The sequence below is a fragment of the Manihot esculenta genome, chromosome 15 (assembly GCF_001659605.2).
Source record: "Manihot esculenta cultivar AM560-2 chromosome 15, M.esculenta_v8, whole genome shotgun sequence".
Taxonomy (NCBI): Eukaryota; Viridiplantae; Streptophyta; class Magnoliopsida; order Malpighiales; family Euphorbiaceae; genus Manihot; species Manihot esculenta.
In genome coordinates this window covers 785,397-798,374 of record NC_035175.2, presented here as the reverse complement: position 1 = coordinate 798,374, position 12,978 = coordinate 785,397, and the positions used below count along the sequence as shown (strand labels likewise).

General features: G+C 41.5%; 1 protein-coding gene and 1 pseudogene across 1 annotated transcript; one reads left to right on the top strand and one right to left on the bottom strand.

The window, feature by feature from the left end:
• The first annotated feature begins 1,054 nt into the window (after positions 1–1,054).
• On the top strand, positions 1,055–1,999 carry LOC110601947 (major allergen Pru ar 1). Its single transcript, XM_021739359.2, has 2 exons — positions 1,055–1,324; positions 1,467–1,999. Exons 1-2 carry the CDS (start codon positions 1,141–1,143, stop codon positions 1,763–1,765), a joined length of 483 nt encoding a protein of 160 aa, XP_021595051.1. The 5' UTR covers positions 1,055–1,140; the 3' UTR covers positions 1,766–1,999.
• A 3,960-nt stretch (positions 2,000–5,959) lies between these two features.
• On the bottom strand, positions 5,960–11,562 carry LOC122721920 (annotated as a pseudogene).
• Between the last annotated feature and the right edge of the window lie 1,416 nt (positions 11,563–12,978).

Genomic DNA, 12,978 nt, shown 5'->3' with positions numbered 1-12,978 from the left:
GCATTTTAATGCCATCCTTATCTTTTTTTCATCTTCTTTATTGTTATCGTCATCGATTGTGCAATAAATGAGATTGGATCAGCTGTTTTGCTTAATTAAGAAAGGGCTTTCTCCGATTAGTATGGGCCGAGAGTAGCCCATTTAATTTAGAGATGCTGATGTTGTGACTTGAAGCCCAATTTGATGTAATGGATTGATTTGTCAATTATCGTCGGAGACATGGATCGTGGAGCAGCGACTAAACAAGTTTGTGGAAACGGGGAAGTGACATGACCCATCATGCACGTCACTTATTTCCCATTTTAAAGATTCCATCACGGTTCAGCTGCTCACGGCTAAGTTACTCCGATCACCACCATCTCCGTCTGTTGGAACAAGTCAATAGCATCAATATTTATTCCAAAAAAGATAGATTTAATTAATTTCCATGTGTAAGTATAATATATTAAAACCACTTTGTTTTTAAATTTATTTATTTATTTATTAAATAAGTGATATCTTATGTGATTATTTTATTTTTAATTTATTTGCCTATGATTAAATATTTACATGTACTTACTGAAAACGTTTAAATACACAAGTGAAATCTTAAAAGTTTGTCTCTGCAGATTGAGAAGAAGTGAAACGAAGACGATCAAATGCATGTGGCTGACATAAATGCAGACTGGCTATATATTTTAATTCAATTACCGTCAAAATGGACCATCTAGAAGGCATATGGACTCTTGTGTCTGCCATTACACTTGTGAACCATCACACCACAAAATACAAAAGTTGCAAATAGAAAAATGCCAACATTAATTGTTCAACTGGTGTATCAGAAGCAATCCTGATGAGTCTAATTCTAAGAATTCGTGTGACTACAAGCATTTTAATTTTGACAAACAAGGAAAACAGACACCGTTCCTGATAAGCTTGGATTATTATATATATAACACTATTCCTCAGCGTGCATTATTTGACTTTAAGTGCAATTCCCCGTTGATCAATCTCTATCAGGAATGTTTTCACACAAAACCTTTTACTCCATTTCATCTATAAATAACTCCCTTAGCTCTTGCATTTCGCCACACCAAAAGATATAGACTTCTTCTACTTCTACTAATATCTTCTTCCTTGATATTTTCCCAAGGCTATATCATGGGCATTGTGACTAATCAGACCGAGATTCCTAGTGCAATCCCCGCACCCAAGTTGTTCAATGTGTTTCTCCTTGATGCCCACAACACTTTCCCTAAGATTCTGCCTCAGGCCATTAAGAGTATTGAGATTATTGAAGGAAATGGAGGGCCTGGAAGCCTTAAGAAGACTACTTTTGCAGAAGGTGGTGATCACTTTAACTTGCACATTATATTATTACACTTTAATTATTAATTGTTCCAGTACGCATATATAGAGAATTAGGATTTTGGATGAATTGTTGTTTTATTTATTTATTTATTTATTTTTGTGGGGGGCTTATGCAGGGAGCGAAGTCAAATATATAAAGCACAAGCTTGATTTGGTGGATAAAGACAACTTCATTTACAACTACACTGCTGTTGAAGGTGATCCGTGGTTGGAAGGTCTAGAGAAAGTGTCTTATGAGACCCAAATAGTTCCTTCTCCTGACGGAGGATCCATCAGCAAGTGCACCACCAAGTACTACCCGAAGGGTGACAGCAAGCTCGACGTAGACAAAATCAAGGAGGGCGAACAAAAAGCCTTGGGATTGTTCAAGGCTGTTGAAGCCCACGTCTTATCTAATCCTGATGCCTATAACTAAATTACCAGCGTGCTTTATCTCACTACTTTTGGTACTTCTAAAGAGTGGCTAATTGTTTTTTTGTTGTTGTTGTTTTCTTTTCAGGGCCAAAAGTTACTTTTGGCTTGATAATAAGAGTTTGAAGGTGTGTGTTGATGGATAGCTTGTATTGTACCATTGGGTTGGTGAGTAATGCTATGATGAACTCAAAATAAATACTAATTATTAATACTGAAACTTCTTTGCTTTTATAAACGATGGATGTGTTTCTTTACTTTTTGCATATTACTTCTAAAATTATAAGAGCTTGCATGTTTCGGACATTTTGGGGCAAGAAAAATTCTAAATTAATCAATAATTATTTAGTGACTTATATAACAACTGATTAATGATATGTTTAATATTCTTCTTAAATATGTTTGATATTTTTTTTAAAAAATAAAAATTAAAAATTATGAGAGTAAAATTTGAAATCTTTTAAATTCATGCACTTACACGAGATAAATCTGTGATTATTTAAAAATTTTAAACTTTAAAAGATTTTAATTGCCAAATATTAAAACTTAGATCCAGAGAATCAAAAGTTGATATATTTTAGGTAAAACTCAAACAAATAAATAATTTTTAATGCCATTTCAAAAATAAAAATTTAATGATATTTGAAATATATATATTTCAAAAAGCAACCTTTTATATAGCCTCCTAGTCATAATCCCAAATCATTAATTCAAAAAAAATTTTTTTGACATAATAATCTACATATTGAAAACTTTTTATAATTTTATTCAAATTTAAATTCACTTTATATATTTTTTAATACTTTCTGATGGGACCACATGACGTGTGGGATCCTCCTCCTCCTTTTTCCTCTTCACTCCAGCAAGCAAGCTCATCAACAAGCTCTTGTTTTTGGTAAACTGTCCCATATGTCCTCTGACTCCACAGGGCCTCGTCACCACATGCTGCTCAGTGTTTCTGCTATTATTGCTATTTCAGCAGCTATCTTCATTGTGTTAGGAGTGATAGTCATAAACCTTGCGAATATATCTGCTCGGAAGAGCTAGCTGATAAGCGGTTGTCGAAGCCGTCAAAAATAAATCTATTAAACAATCAACAATAAACTTATAGATAGTGGCAATAGGGTCGAACCACAGGGAATTGACACTAAAGATCTTCCTAATAATAACCAAGATAAGTAAATAACAAATAATTAAAAGAGGGGGGTTTTGAGTTGATGGATTAACACTAAATAACAAAAGAAAGCAATAATTTAAAGATGAGTAAATCAATAAGAGAGAAACTTCTAGTTGAAGTATGGATCTATTTCAGATTGTTTAGAATTGATCATTGATTCTTTAACTCTCCTATTTATTCCAATAAATTAGTTTTGGATGTGGAAGACGCTTCTCACAATCCAAATTCCTCCTTAGTTCTAGTTTGATTAGGAAACGTTCGCTAATCAAACACTAATCAACAAGTTGCCAAGGAACGTCCTTGGGGCATTGTAGTATCGAACAACTGTTGACTGCATTAAGACTTAGAGAAACCCAATTCTATCCTTGCCAACCGCGTGGTCAAGTTTAGATTATGCAATTTGATTAAATGTGTATTTGAACAACCTAAGCAATTACGGACCTAAATTATTCAAACAATATTACTTAAGCAATTTAAAAGCAATGGGCCCTTATTGATTCTAAAAGCAAAGTAATATTTATGGAAAGCTCAAATTGCATAAATATTGAAATTAAATAGAAGTTTAACAATGGAGATTTAAATCTCCCAATTCATCACAAAATCTGAAATTCACCCACTTCAACTAGAAAAGAAGGAGTTTAGCCACTCATGGTGGACTAAATACACAAAAAGATGAAAAGAAAAGAAAAAGGAAGATGCTGGAGAGTTTCTGGCGAGTTCAATCCCTCAGCAGAAGATGCCTTTGCTGGTTTGGAGGCTGCCCTTTTATAGTTGAAGAGTTTCATCCTTCTAGGGTTTTGAAATCCCTCTTTAATTTGGCTTGTGATTCCTCTTTTGATGTTGAATTTAATTGCAACTGGAATTCCTTAGGTGAGAAACTCTTTCGTGGCTCTTGGAATTGTTTTGGTAGTGATTGAGTTGGATTTGGACTTCTGAAAACTTGAAATTCGGTTTCCTGAACAATTTCCCGCTCTGCTGTATTTTCTGCTGTCGAAGTGATTTGCCCGGTGATTTGACCAGTTTCTTCAAGTGATTGGGCAAATCACTGACCAGATCGCTTCTCTGTGAGTCAGTCCTCTATGTCTCTGCGAGTGATTTGGCCAGTGATCTTCGAGTTTCTTGGGCAAATCACTGCCCATATCACTGCTGTCTGTTGCCTCCGGGTTTCTGCTTTAGCTTGATCTGGGCAGTGATTGGAGCAGTTTAGCTGGTGATCTTGGGCAAATCACTGGGCAAATCATCCTTCTGTACTTTTTCTGCACTTTTTCTCCCATTTTCTAATTTCTTCCTTTTCTGTAAAAACAAGATAAAAATCATAAATTAAACTAAAAAATGTGTAAATAAGCAACAATAATTATGATAAAAATGTGGCTAAATTATGCTTGATCAAATACCCCCACACCTAGCTTTTTGCTTGTCCTCAAGCAATAAATAACTTAGCCAATCAAGCCCCCTTTTTCTTTAGAGCCTAAGTTCCACTTAATCAGCTCCCCCTAGACTCCTAAACTGAAGTATCACAGTATAGAGTACATGCACTAAGGTCATCCTCTCCTTTCCTTGTTTCCTTTCACCTACCATGGTCAAGAGAAAGGTTTTTGATTCAATCATGCTTATTCTTTTATGTTAGGTTTAATGTAACCCCTAGGAGTGACTTGCCACCTTCTCTCTTTCTCCTTTTTATTTAATTTATATTTTTATTTTCAGCAGCACTTATTCTTATCCTTGCCTGAAAAAGTCACTAACCTTTTTACGCGATTGTGTACATGGGTGATACACCCCCGGTTACTCAGTTAGTCACTTGTTCAAGTGGCTACTAGCTCTGTTCATAGTCTAGACCATCGAAACTTATTTGCTTGAAAAAGTTACTGACCTTTTTACGCGATTGTGTACATGGGTGATACACCCCCGGTTACTCAGTCAGTTACTTATCCAAGTGGCTATTAGGCTCAGTTCATAGTCTTAGACCATTGGAACAAGTTTGTGATTTGTGCTTTGTGCTGGTTTTTCATGATAGTTTGGGCAAATCAACTCATAGGGAGTTACACTAGCTTTGTGTTTGCATGTATTTGTATTTTTATTTCCCTTGACCACAATAAGTTTAAGGGTTCAATTCAAGTAAAGAACTTCCTAAGTGAAGGTAGCATACTGTGAGTGATTCAACTAAGGCTTAGAGGGGTGGCCAATCAATGGGGTCATGAGATAAGGAACTCTTTTAACTTCGTTATCTATGTTTGAGTAGAGCAAAAGCTAAGACAAAATTCTGTGTGTGTGTGCAGAAAGTGTGAAGAGAAAAGAAAAAAAATTCTGGTGTGTGCAAAAAGGGGTAAAAATAATGCAAAAAGCAACAAAAAGAATGTAAAAGAAAACTAAATATGGTGAAATCTGTGCAAATTATTCTCTAAACACCCCCACACCTATTCTAGACATTGTCCTCAATGTGTAAGCATATATATATGAAAGAATTAAGAGGGAAAAGGAAAGATATTTCCTGGCCTGGGGGTGATTTGACCAGTGACTTGGGCAGGCACTGGGCAAATCACTGGGCAAATCGCTATCTGTGGCGATGCTGGGGCAGAAAGTGGTCCACCAGCAGGTTCAACAAGTGCTCCATCCTCTGCATTTGGTCCTCAATCCTACTGAGACGAGCCTCTACTGTCTGGTTGGGGGCTTCGTCTTCGTGTGGCTGAGGAGCATCCTGCTGAGGGGCTGCTGGTGGTGGCTCATTTGCTGGTCCCTGGCCTATTGCCTGGGTTGTCCCATTTACTGGTTCTGCTGTGGAGGCTGGCTGCTGTGTGCTGGTGCTTATGGTGACTTTCTTCCTTCTGAAAACACGCTCATGGCGTGGCGTTACTGGACCTGCAGGTGCAATGGAAAAAACATCCCCCACCTTGCAAAGCAACCCCATATCATCCAATGTGCGTAGGTCCAAGGGGGTTGTTTTGGGGGTGGGGGAGAGGTCAGTATGTGTGGGGTGCAATAGTTTGAGATTCACTGCAATGGCAGTGATCAAAGGACCAAAAATCAAGGGCCTATTATATTGTATGATGCTGGATAGTTGGGTGGCAACCCAATATCCAAGATGAATTTTTTTGCCCCTGTGCATGCACCAAAGGATATACAATTCAGTTCTGGTCAGGATGTTGGAAGCATCCTTCCTCCCAGAAAATGTGTAGGCCAGGAATCTGTGAAGGTATTTCAGACTTGGGTTACTGAGGTATAGGTCCTTGGACCTAGTAGGAGAGTAAGAGTCTGGTGGATTGTCACTTAATTCCAAGTACACAGAGCTTGGATCAAACTCAGCAGGGAAGTCCCAGGTGGACTGAGGGCATTCACAGCCCATGGCTATGCCGAATTCCTGCAGGGATAAGCGAAATCGCTTCCCTAATAACCTAAATCCAATTGTGCCAGGTGTGTGTAGGTTATGCATGGCATTTTTATCAAAATAGAATGTGGTGAAGAACTCCTGTGTGAGTTCAAGGAAGGAAGGCATGCGCAGGAGGAAAAAAGTGTCCCAGCCAATAGCAGAGATCAGAGAACGTACCTGGGAATGGAGTCTCAGTGCTCCAAGGGTGGCATGGTGGATATACTTACCTGGGTGGTATGGCAGAGATGAAATTTTAAGCAACCTGGTGCGCTCAGAAATTTTGTTGAATGTCAGTGCTTTGACGATGTGATCTGGGTATGCTGGCCTGGGCAAATCGCTGGGCAAATTGCTGGGCATATCGCTTAGTGCGTCACTGGGCACATCGCTTAGTGCGTCGCTGGGCACATCGCCAGGCGTTTCGCTTGGTAAGTCCGTGGGCGTATCACTGGGCACAGCGCTGGTGAAATCAGTAGGCACATCGTTAGGCACAGCGTGTGGCACATTGCTGGGCGCAGCAGTTGGCAGATCCTTGGTCATATCAGTGGGCATATCAGCGCTTGGCATAGCGCTTTGCACATTGCTGGGCGCATCAGTAGTCGTGTCCGTGGGCACATCAGTGGTGGAATCGGTGGGCACATCACATGGCAGATCCGTGGGCGCATCAGTCTCTTTGGCGATGGTAGGTTCCGACTCTGGCTCTGACCTCGGTGGCGACTGAGTTCTTGGCCGTTTCTGGCTGTGGCCGGTGGGAGTGGTGGCTTCGGGTAACTTTTTGCCCTCAGGGTCTGCCGTCGGGGCTATTGTGGATGGCGGCGTTCTTTGCCGTTTCGTTTGCCGGCGATATATCTGGACGGCCGGTGAGTCGGTGCGTCCTGTTTCTGTACTTGTGGCCGGTGGTGTCTCGGTGTTGGTGGTGGTTGTTGGTGGTGTGTCCCACGCTTCATCGTCACTGTCAGAGGGGCTGGGTGGTCTGGGTAACCCTAATTTCTTCCACATGAATGGTCCGCCGGTGGCCCTCATCTTGATTCTTACCATGGTGGTCCTGAGTTTGCCGGTGGGTGAGTGGTGGTCGGAGAAAAGAAAGCTTGAAGAAGAGGAAGAGATAAAAAACAGTAGTTTAGCGTAAAAATTAAAAATAAAAGAAAAGACTACTTAAAGTGATTAGGGAATGTGATCTGCCCTGATCATTAAATGCTGGCCCTCTGGATTTTTGACAGGGTGATTTGCCCAGTGATTTGGGTAAGCAGTGGGCAAATCACTTGGTCAGACCGCTTCTCCTTTGCAGGTGCTGGGCTGGTACTGTTCACGCCCTTTTCTGATGATGTGCTTGATTTTGCGATTGGACCGGTGATGTTGGTCAAATTATCTGGGCAATTGGGCAAATCCCTGCCCCGATCACATGTGACTATGGTACATTCAGTCGATTTGCCCAGCGATTTGGGTAGGCAGTGGGCAAATTACTGGGCAAATCACTGTCTCTGGGCTGCCTCCCAGTAGCGCCCTATTTTCTGTCTTGGGCTAGACTTCAGTGTCTTGCTCAGCAGTCTTGGGAAGGGGGATCCAAGGGAACCTCCTCCACAACATGGACAGTAAAACCTTCATAGAATCTCTTCAAACGATGCCCATTAACCTTGAAAACTTTGCTAGTTTGTGGGCTCCTAATGTCAACAGCTCCATGTGGATAGATATGTTCAACCAAGAATGGTCCAATCCACCTAGACCGAAGCTTCCCAGGGAATAATTTGAACCTGGAATCAAAAAGCAAGACTTTATCACCAACCTAGAAGTGTTTTCTGGAGATATTCTTATCATGGAAGGCTTTAGTCTTTGTTTTGTAATCCCATGAAGCTTCATAGGCATCACGCCGGATCTCCTCAAGCTCTTGAATCTGTAATTTTCTGTTAACTCCAGCTTCTTTTTCATCAAGATTACAGCTCTTCACAGCCCAATAGGCTTTATGTTCAAGTTCCACCGGTAGATGGCAGGCTTTCCCATAAATCAGCCTATATGGAGACATCCCAATTGGGGTTTTATATGCTGTCCTATATGCCCATAAGGCATCATTGAGGCGTGTACTCCAGTCCTTGCGATTTGGGCAGACCGTTTTCTCCAAGATGGACTTTATCTCCCTATTTGATACTTCAGCCAGCCCATTTGTTTGAGGATGATAGGCAGTAGATGTTCTATGGATGACATGGTGCTTCTTGAGGAGAGTTTCTACTACCTTGTTGCAAAAATGGGTGCCTCGGTCACTGATTATGGCTTTGGGCAGTCCAAATCTTGAGAAAATGTGGGATTTTACAAAATCACCCACTGTTTTTGCATCATCAGCTCTTGTTGCTTTTGCCTCAATCCACTTGGACACATAATCCACAGCAAGTAGTATGTAGGTGTTGCCAAAGGAAGGTGGGAATGGTCCCATGAAGTCAATGCCCCATATGTCAAAGATTTCACACACCATAATGGGTGCTTGTGGCATTTCACTTCTTTTGCCAAGGTTTTCCGTTTGTTGGCATCTTGCACATGACCTACAAAATAAATAAGCATCTCTAAATATGTTAGGCCAAAATAATCCACTTTCAAGGACTTTCAAGGCTGTCTTGCGTGGCCCAAAGTGACCTCCACAGCTGTAAGAGTGGCAGAAAGTTAGGACAGATGTGATCTCATGGTTTGGGATGCATCTCCTTATGACTTGGTCTGCACAATGCTTCCATAGGTAAGGCTCATCCCACACATAATACCTTGCCTCTTTCTTGATCTTGTCTCTTATGTGTTTGGGCAAATCAGTGGGCAAATCACCTATGGCAAGGAAGTTAACAATATCAGCATACCATGGTTCCTCTTCTAGGACAGCAAAGAGGTGCTCATCAGGGAAGGTCTCATTGATGGGGCATGTCTCCATCTCGGTCAGAATTCTGCTAAGGTGATCAGCCACAAGGTTCTCCTTGCCTTTCTTGTCACGGATCTCCAAGTCAAACTCTTGTAACAGCAATATCCATCTCACCAGCCTAGGTTTGGACTCTTTTTTCTTGATTAAATACCTTAGTGCAGCATGATCTGAGTATATAATCACCTTTGTACCAAGTAGGTAGGGTCTAAACTTCTCCAATGCAAACACAACAGCCAGCAACTCTTTTTCCGTGGTGGAATAATTGCATTGTGCAGCATCTAGGGTGCGTGAGGCATAGTGAATGACATGAGGAGAGTTACCTATGCGCTGTCCCAATACTGCACCTACAGCAAAGTTGCTGGCATCACACATGATCTCAAATGGAAGGGTCCAATCAGGTGGCTGGATGACTGGGGCAGAAATTAGGAGTGATTTGATCAAATCAAAGGCTGATTTGCAGCTGTCATCAAAGTTGAATGGTACATCCTGCTGTAACAATCTGCAAAGAGGCTGAGTTATTTTAGAAAAATCCTTGATAAACCTCCTGTAAAAACCAGCATGTCCAAGGAATGATCGAATCTCCCTAATGCTGGTTGGGTAGGGCAGATTTTTGATGGTGTCGATTTTGGCTTTGTCCACCTCAATCCCTTTTGCTGAAACAATATGGCCTAAGATTAAGCCATGGCTGACCATGAAGTGGCACTTCTCATAGTTGAGAACCAAGTTTGTCTCCAAACACCTTTGAAGTATCTTCTCCAAGTTGGCTAGGCATTCATGGAATGAGTTGCCATACACCGTAAAGTCATCCATGAAGACTTCAATGATCCTCTCCACATAGTCAGAAAAAATGCTCATCATGCACCTTTGGAAAGTGGCTGGTGCATTGCAAAGACCGAAGGGCATCCTCCTAAATGCGAATGTGCCAAATGGGCATGTGAAAGTGGTCTTCTCTTGATCTTCTGGTGCAACGGGGATTTGATAAAATCCAGAATATCCATCAAGGAGGCAGTAATGGCTTTTTCCAGCAAGTCTCTCCAGCATTTGGTCCATGAAGGGCAAGGGAAAGTGATCCTTCCTTGTGGCTGTGTTGAGTTTCCTGTAGTCCATGCAAACTCTCCACCCATTTTGCACACGAGTGGGTACTAACTCTCCTTCAGAATTAGGGACAATAGTAATCCCGGTCTTCTTTGGTACCACATGGATGGGACTCACCCACTTACTGTCAGAAATGGGGTAGATTACCCCTATGTCTAGGAGCTTCACAATTTCCTTCTTTACAACCTCCATCATAGGTGGATTCAGCCTTCTTTGTGCCTCACGAACAGGTTTGCACTCATCCTCCATAAGTATCCGATGCATGCATGTTGAGGGTGAGATACCCTTTATGTCCTCCAATGTCCACCCAATTGCCTTCTTGTGTCTCCTCAACACATCCAGGAGCTTTTCCTCTTCTTCTTGGCTGAGCTGGTTGGAGATGATTACTGGAAGTGTATTTCCAGCTCCCAAGTAGGCATATTTGAGGTGGTTAGGCAAGGGTTTCAGTTCTGGTGCATTTTCTGTCTGCTGGTTTTCTGTCTGCCTGCTGTCTGATTTGAGCTGTGATTTGAGCAGATTTTCTGATGTACTGGGCAAATCACTGGGCAAATCACCCATACCCAGCAAGTTATAGCAGTCTGCTGTTTTGTCTGCTTCAAAGATGTTGCTGTCCACTTCTTCTCTCCTGCAAAGACCTTCATAAAGTAAGTTTTCCTGATCAAAATAAAAAACTTCTTGACTTAAATTATCAATAATATCAAGGCCATAAACATGAGAAACATCATTGGGGAATTTCATGGCATCATAAACATTAAATTTGATAACTTCCCCTTCAAACTCCATAGTCAATGTGCCATCATGCACATCAATTTTTGTTCTTGCTGTGCTCAAGAATGGTCTCCCAAGTAAGATATCAGAGGTGGTATTGCTCTTGTCTTCCTCCATGTCAATAACATAAAAATCTGCTGGAAAGACTAATTGGTCCACTTGCACCAACACATCTTCTAGCACTCCTTTGGGATAGACAATGGATCGGTCAGCTAATTGGATCACAATGCTGGTGCCCTTGAGTGTACCTGCATTCAACAAGTTAAAAATAGACAAAGGCATGACATTGATTGAAGCTCCAAGGTTACACATGGCCTTCTTTATTCCCACATTGCCTATCTTGCATGAAACCGCGAACATCCCTCTATCCTTGCATTTGGTTGGAAGTTTCCTTTGGATTACAGCTGAAACACACTCCCCCACACTTACCTTTTCACGTTCAGCAAGTTTCCTTCGGTTGGTGCATAGCTCTTTGAGAAATTTGGCATACCTTGGAATTTGCTTTACAGCATCAAGTAGGGGAATGTTGATTTCCACCTTGCGAAGTGTCTCCAATATCTCTTTTTCCTCTTTCTCCTTTTGGGACCTTGCAAATCTCTTTGGGAAGGGAGGAGGTACCTTGAATTTCTCCATAGGTTGTTGTTTCTGCCTTTGACTTGATTCTGCCTGGTCTGTTGATTTGGGCAAATCACTTTCTGCCTTCTTTGGAGAATTGGGCAAACCACTGCTGGACAGCTTAGTTTGCCCAGCGATCGGGTCAGTTCCTACGAGTAAACTGGGCAAATCACTGCCCTGATCACTTTCTGGCAGAATTTCTTCCATGCCCTGTTTTTGCAATTTTTCAGCCCTACTGTCTTGCAACTCCTTTCCACTCCTCAATGTGATGGCACTAGCATTTTGTCTTGGATTTATCTCCGTTTGGGAAGGTAGCTTTCCTTGTGATTCAATTTTGTTCAAGGATGAAGCCATTTGCCCCATTTGTTTCTCAAGATTCTGCACAGTATTTGCCAAATTTTTCACAATCTCTTCAAGAGATGCATTGGAATTCTGAGGTGCAGCTTGAGCTTGGTTCCTTTGCTGGTAGCTTGGATATTGCTGTCCCCTTGCATAACTGAAATTTGGATGGTCCCTCCAACCTGGATTATAAGTATTTGCATAGGGATCATACCTTCTTTGCCCATTAAAACCTCCAACCGCATTGACTTGCTGGTCCTCCTCTTGAAGGGAAGGACATAGATCAGTTGGGTGGTTGTTGGCACATATTCCACATGTCTTGGGCTGCTGAATCTGCTGGACTTGTTGGGCTTGACTTACAACAAGGCTACGGACAGCATTGGTGAGTTCAGAAAGTTGGGATGATAAAGTGGAATTACTCACCTCGTTTACATTCCTTGTTGGTAGCTCTTGGTCTCCAAATTGTTGAGAAGCTGCAGCCATGGAGGAAATCAAGTCCCTCATCTCTCGAGGTGATTTTTTTTCAATCGTTCCTCCACAGGCTGCGTCAATAAATTTTCTCTCCGAGGGTAGCAAACCTCCATAGAAGTACTCAATGAGAGATTGGTCAGAAATATCATGCCGAGGGCAGCTTGTGCACAACTTTTTGAACCTCTCCCAATACTCATACAAGCCTTCAGAGTGCTTTTGCTTTATGCCACTTATTTCTCGACGGATGCCTATGGCTTTTGAGGTTGGAAAGAATTTTCTCAAGAATGCTCTTACCATATCAGCCCATGATGTGATGGATCCGGGTGGCAAGTAGAATAGCCATTCTTTGGCATAGTCTTCAAGGGAAAAAGGGAAGGCTCTAAGCTTGATATCATCTTCTGGAATGCCTTGAGGTCTCATGGTTGAGCACACAACGTGGAATGCCTTCAAATGCTTGTGAGGATCTTCATTTTCTAGGCCTCTGAATTTAGGAAGGAG

Excerpts from the sequence above, each read along its gene's own strand:
- LOC110601947 (XM_021739359.2), top strand. The coding sequence starts at position 1,141 with ATGGGCATTGTGACTAATCAGACCGAGATTCCTAGTGCAATCCCCGCA. Across the intron at positions 1,325-1,466 it reads GAAGACTACTTTTGCAGAAG|GGAGCGAAGTCAAATATATA; the intron begins GTGGTGATCACT and ends GGGCTTATGCAG.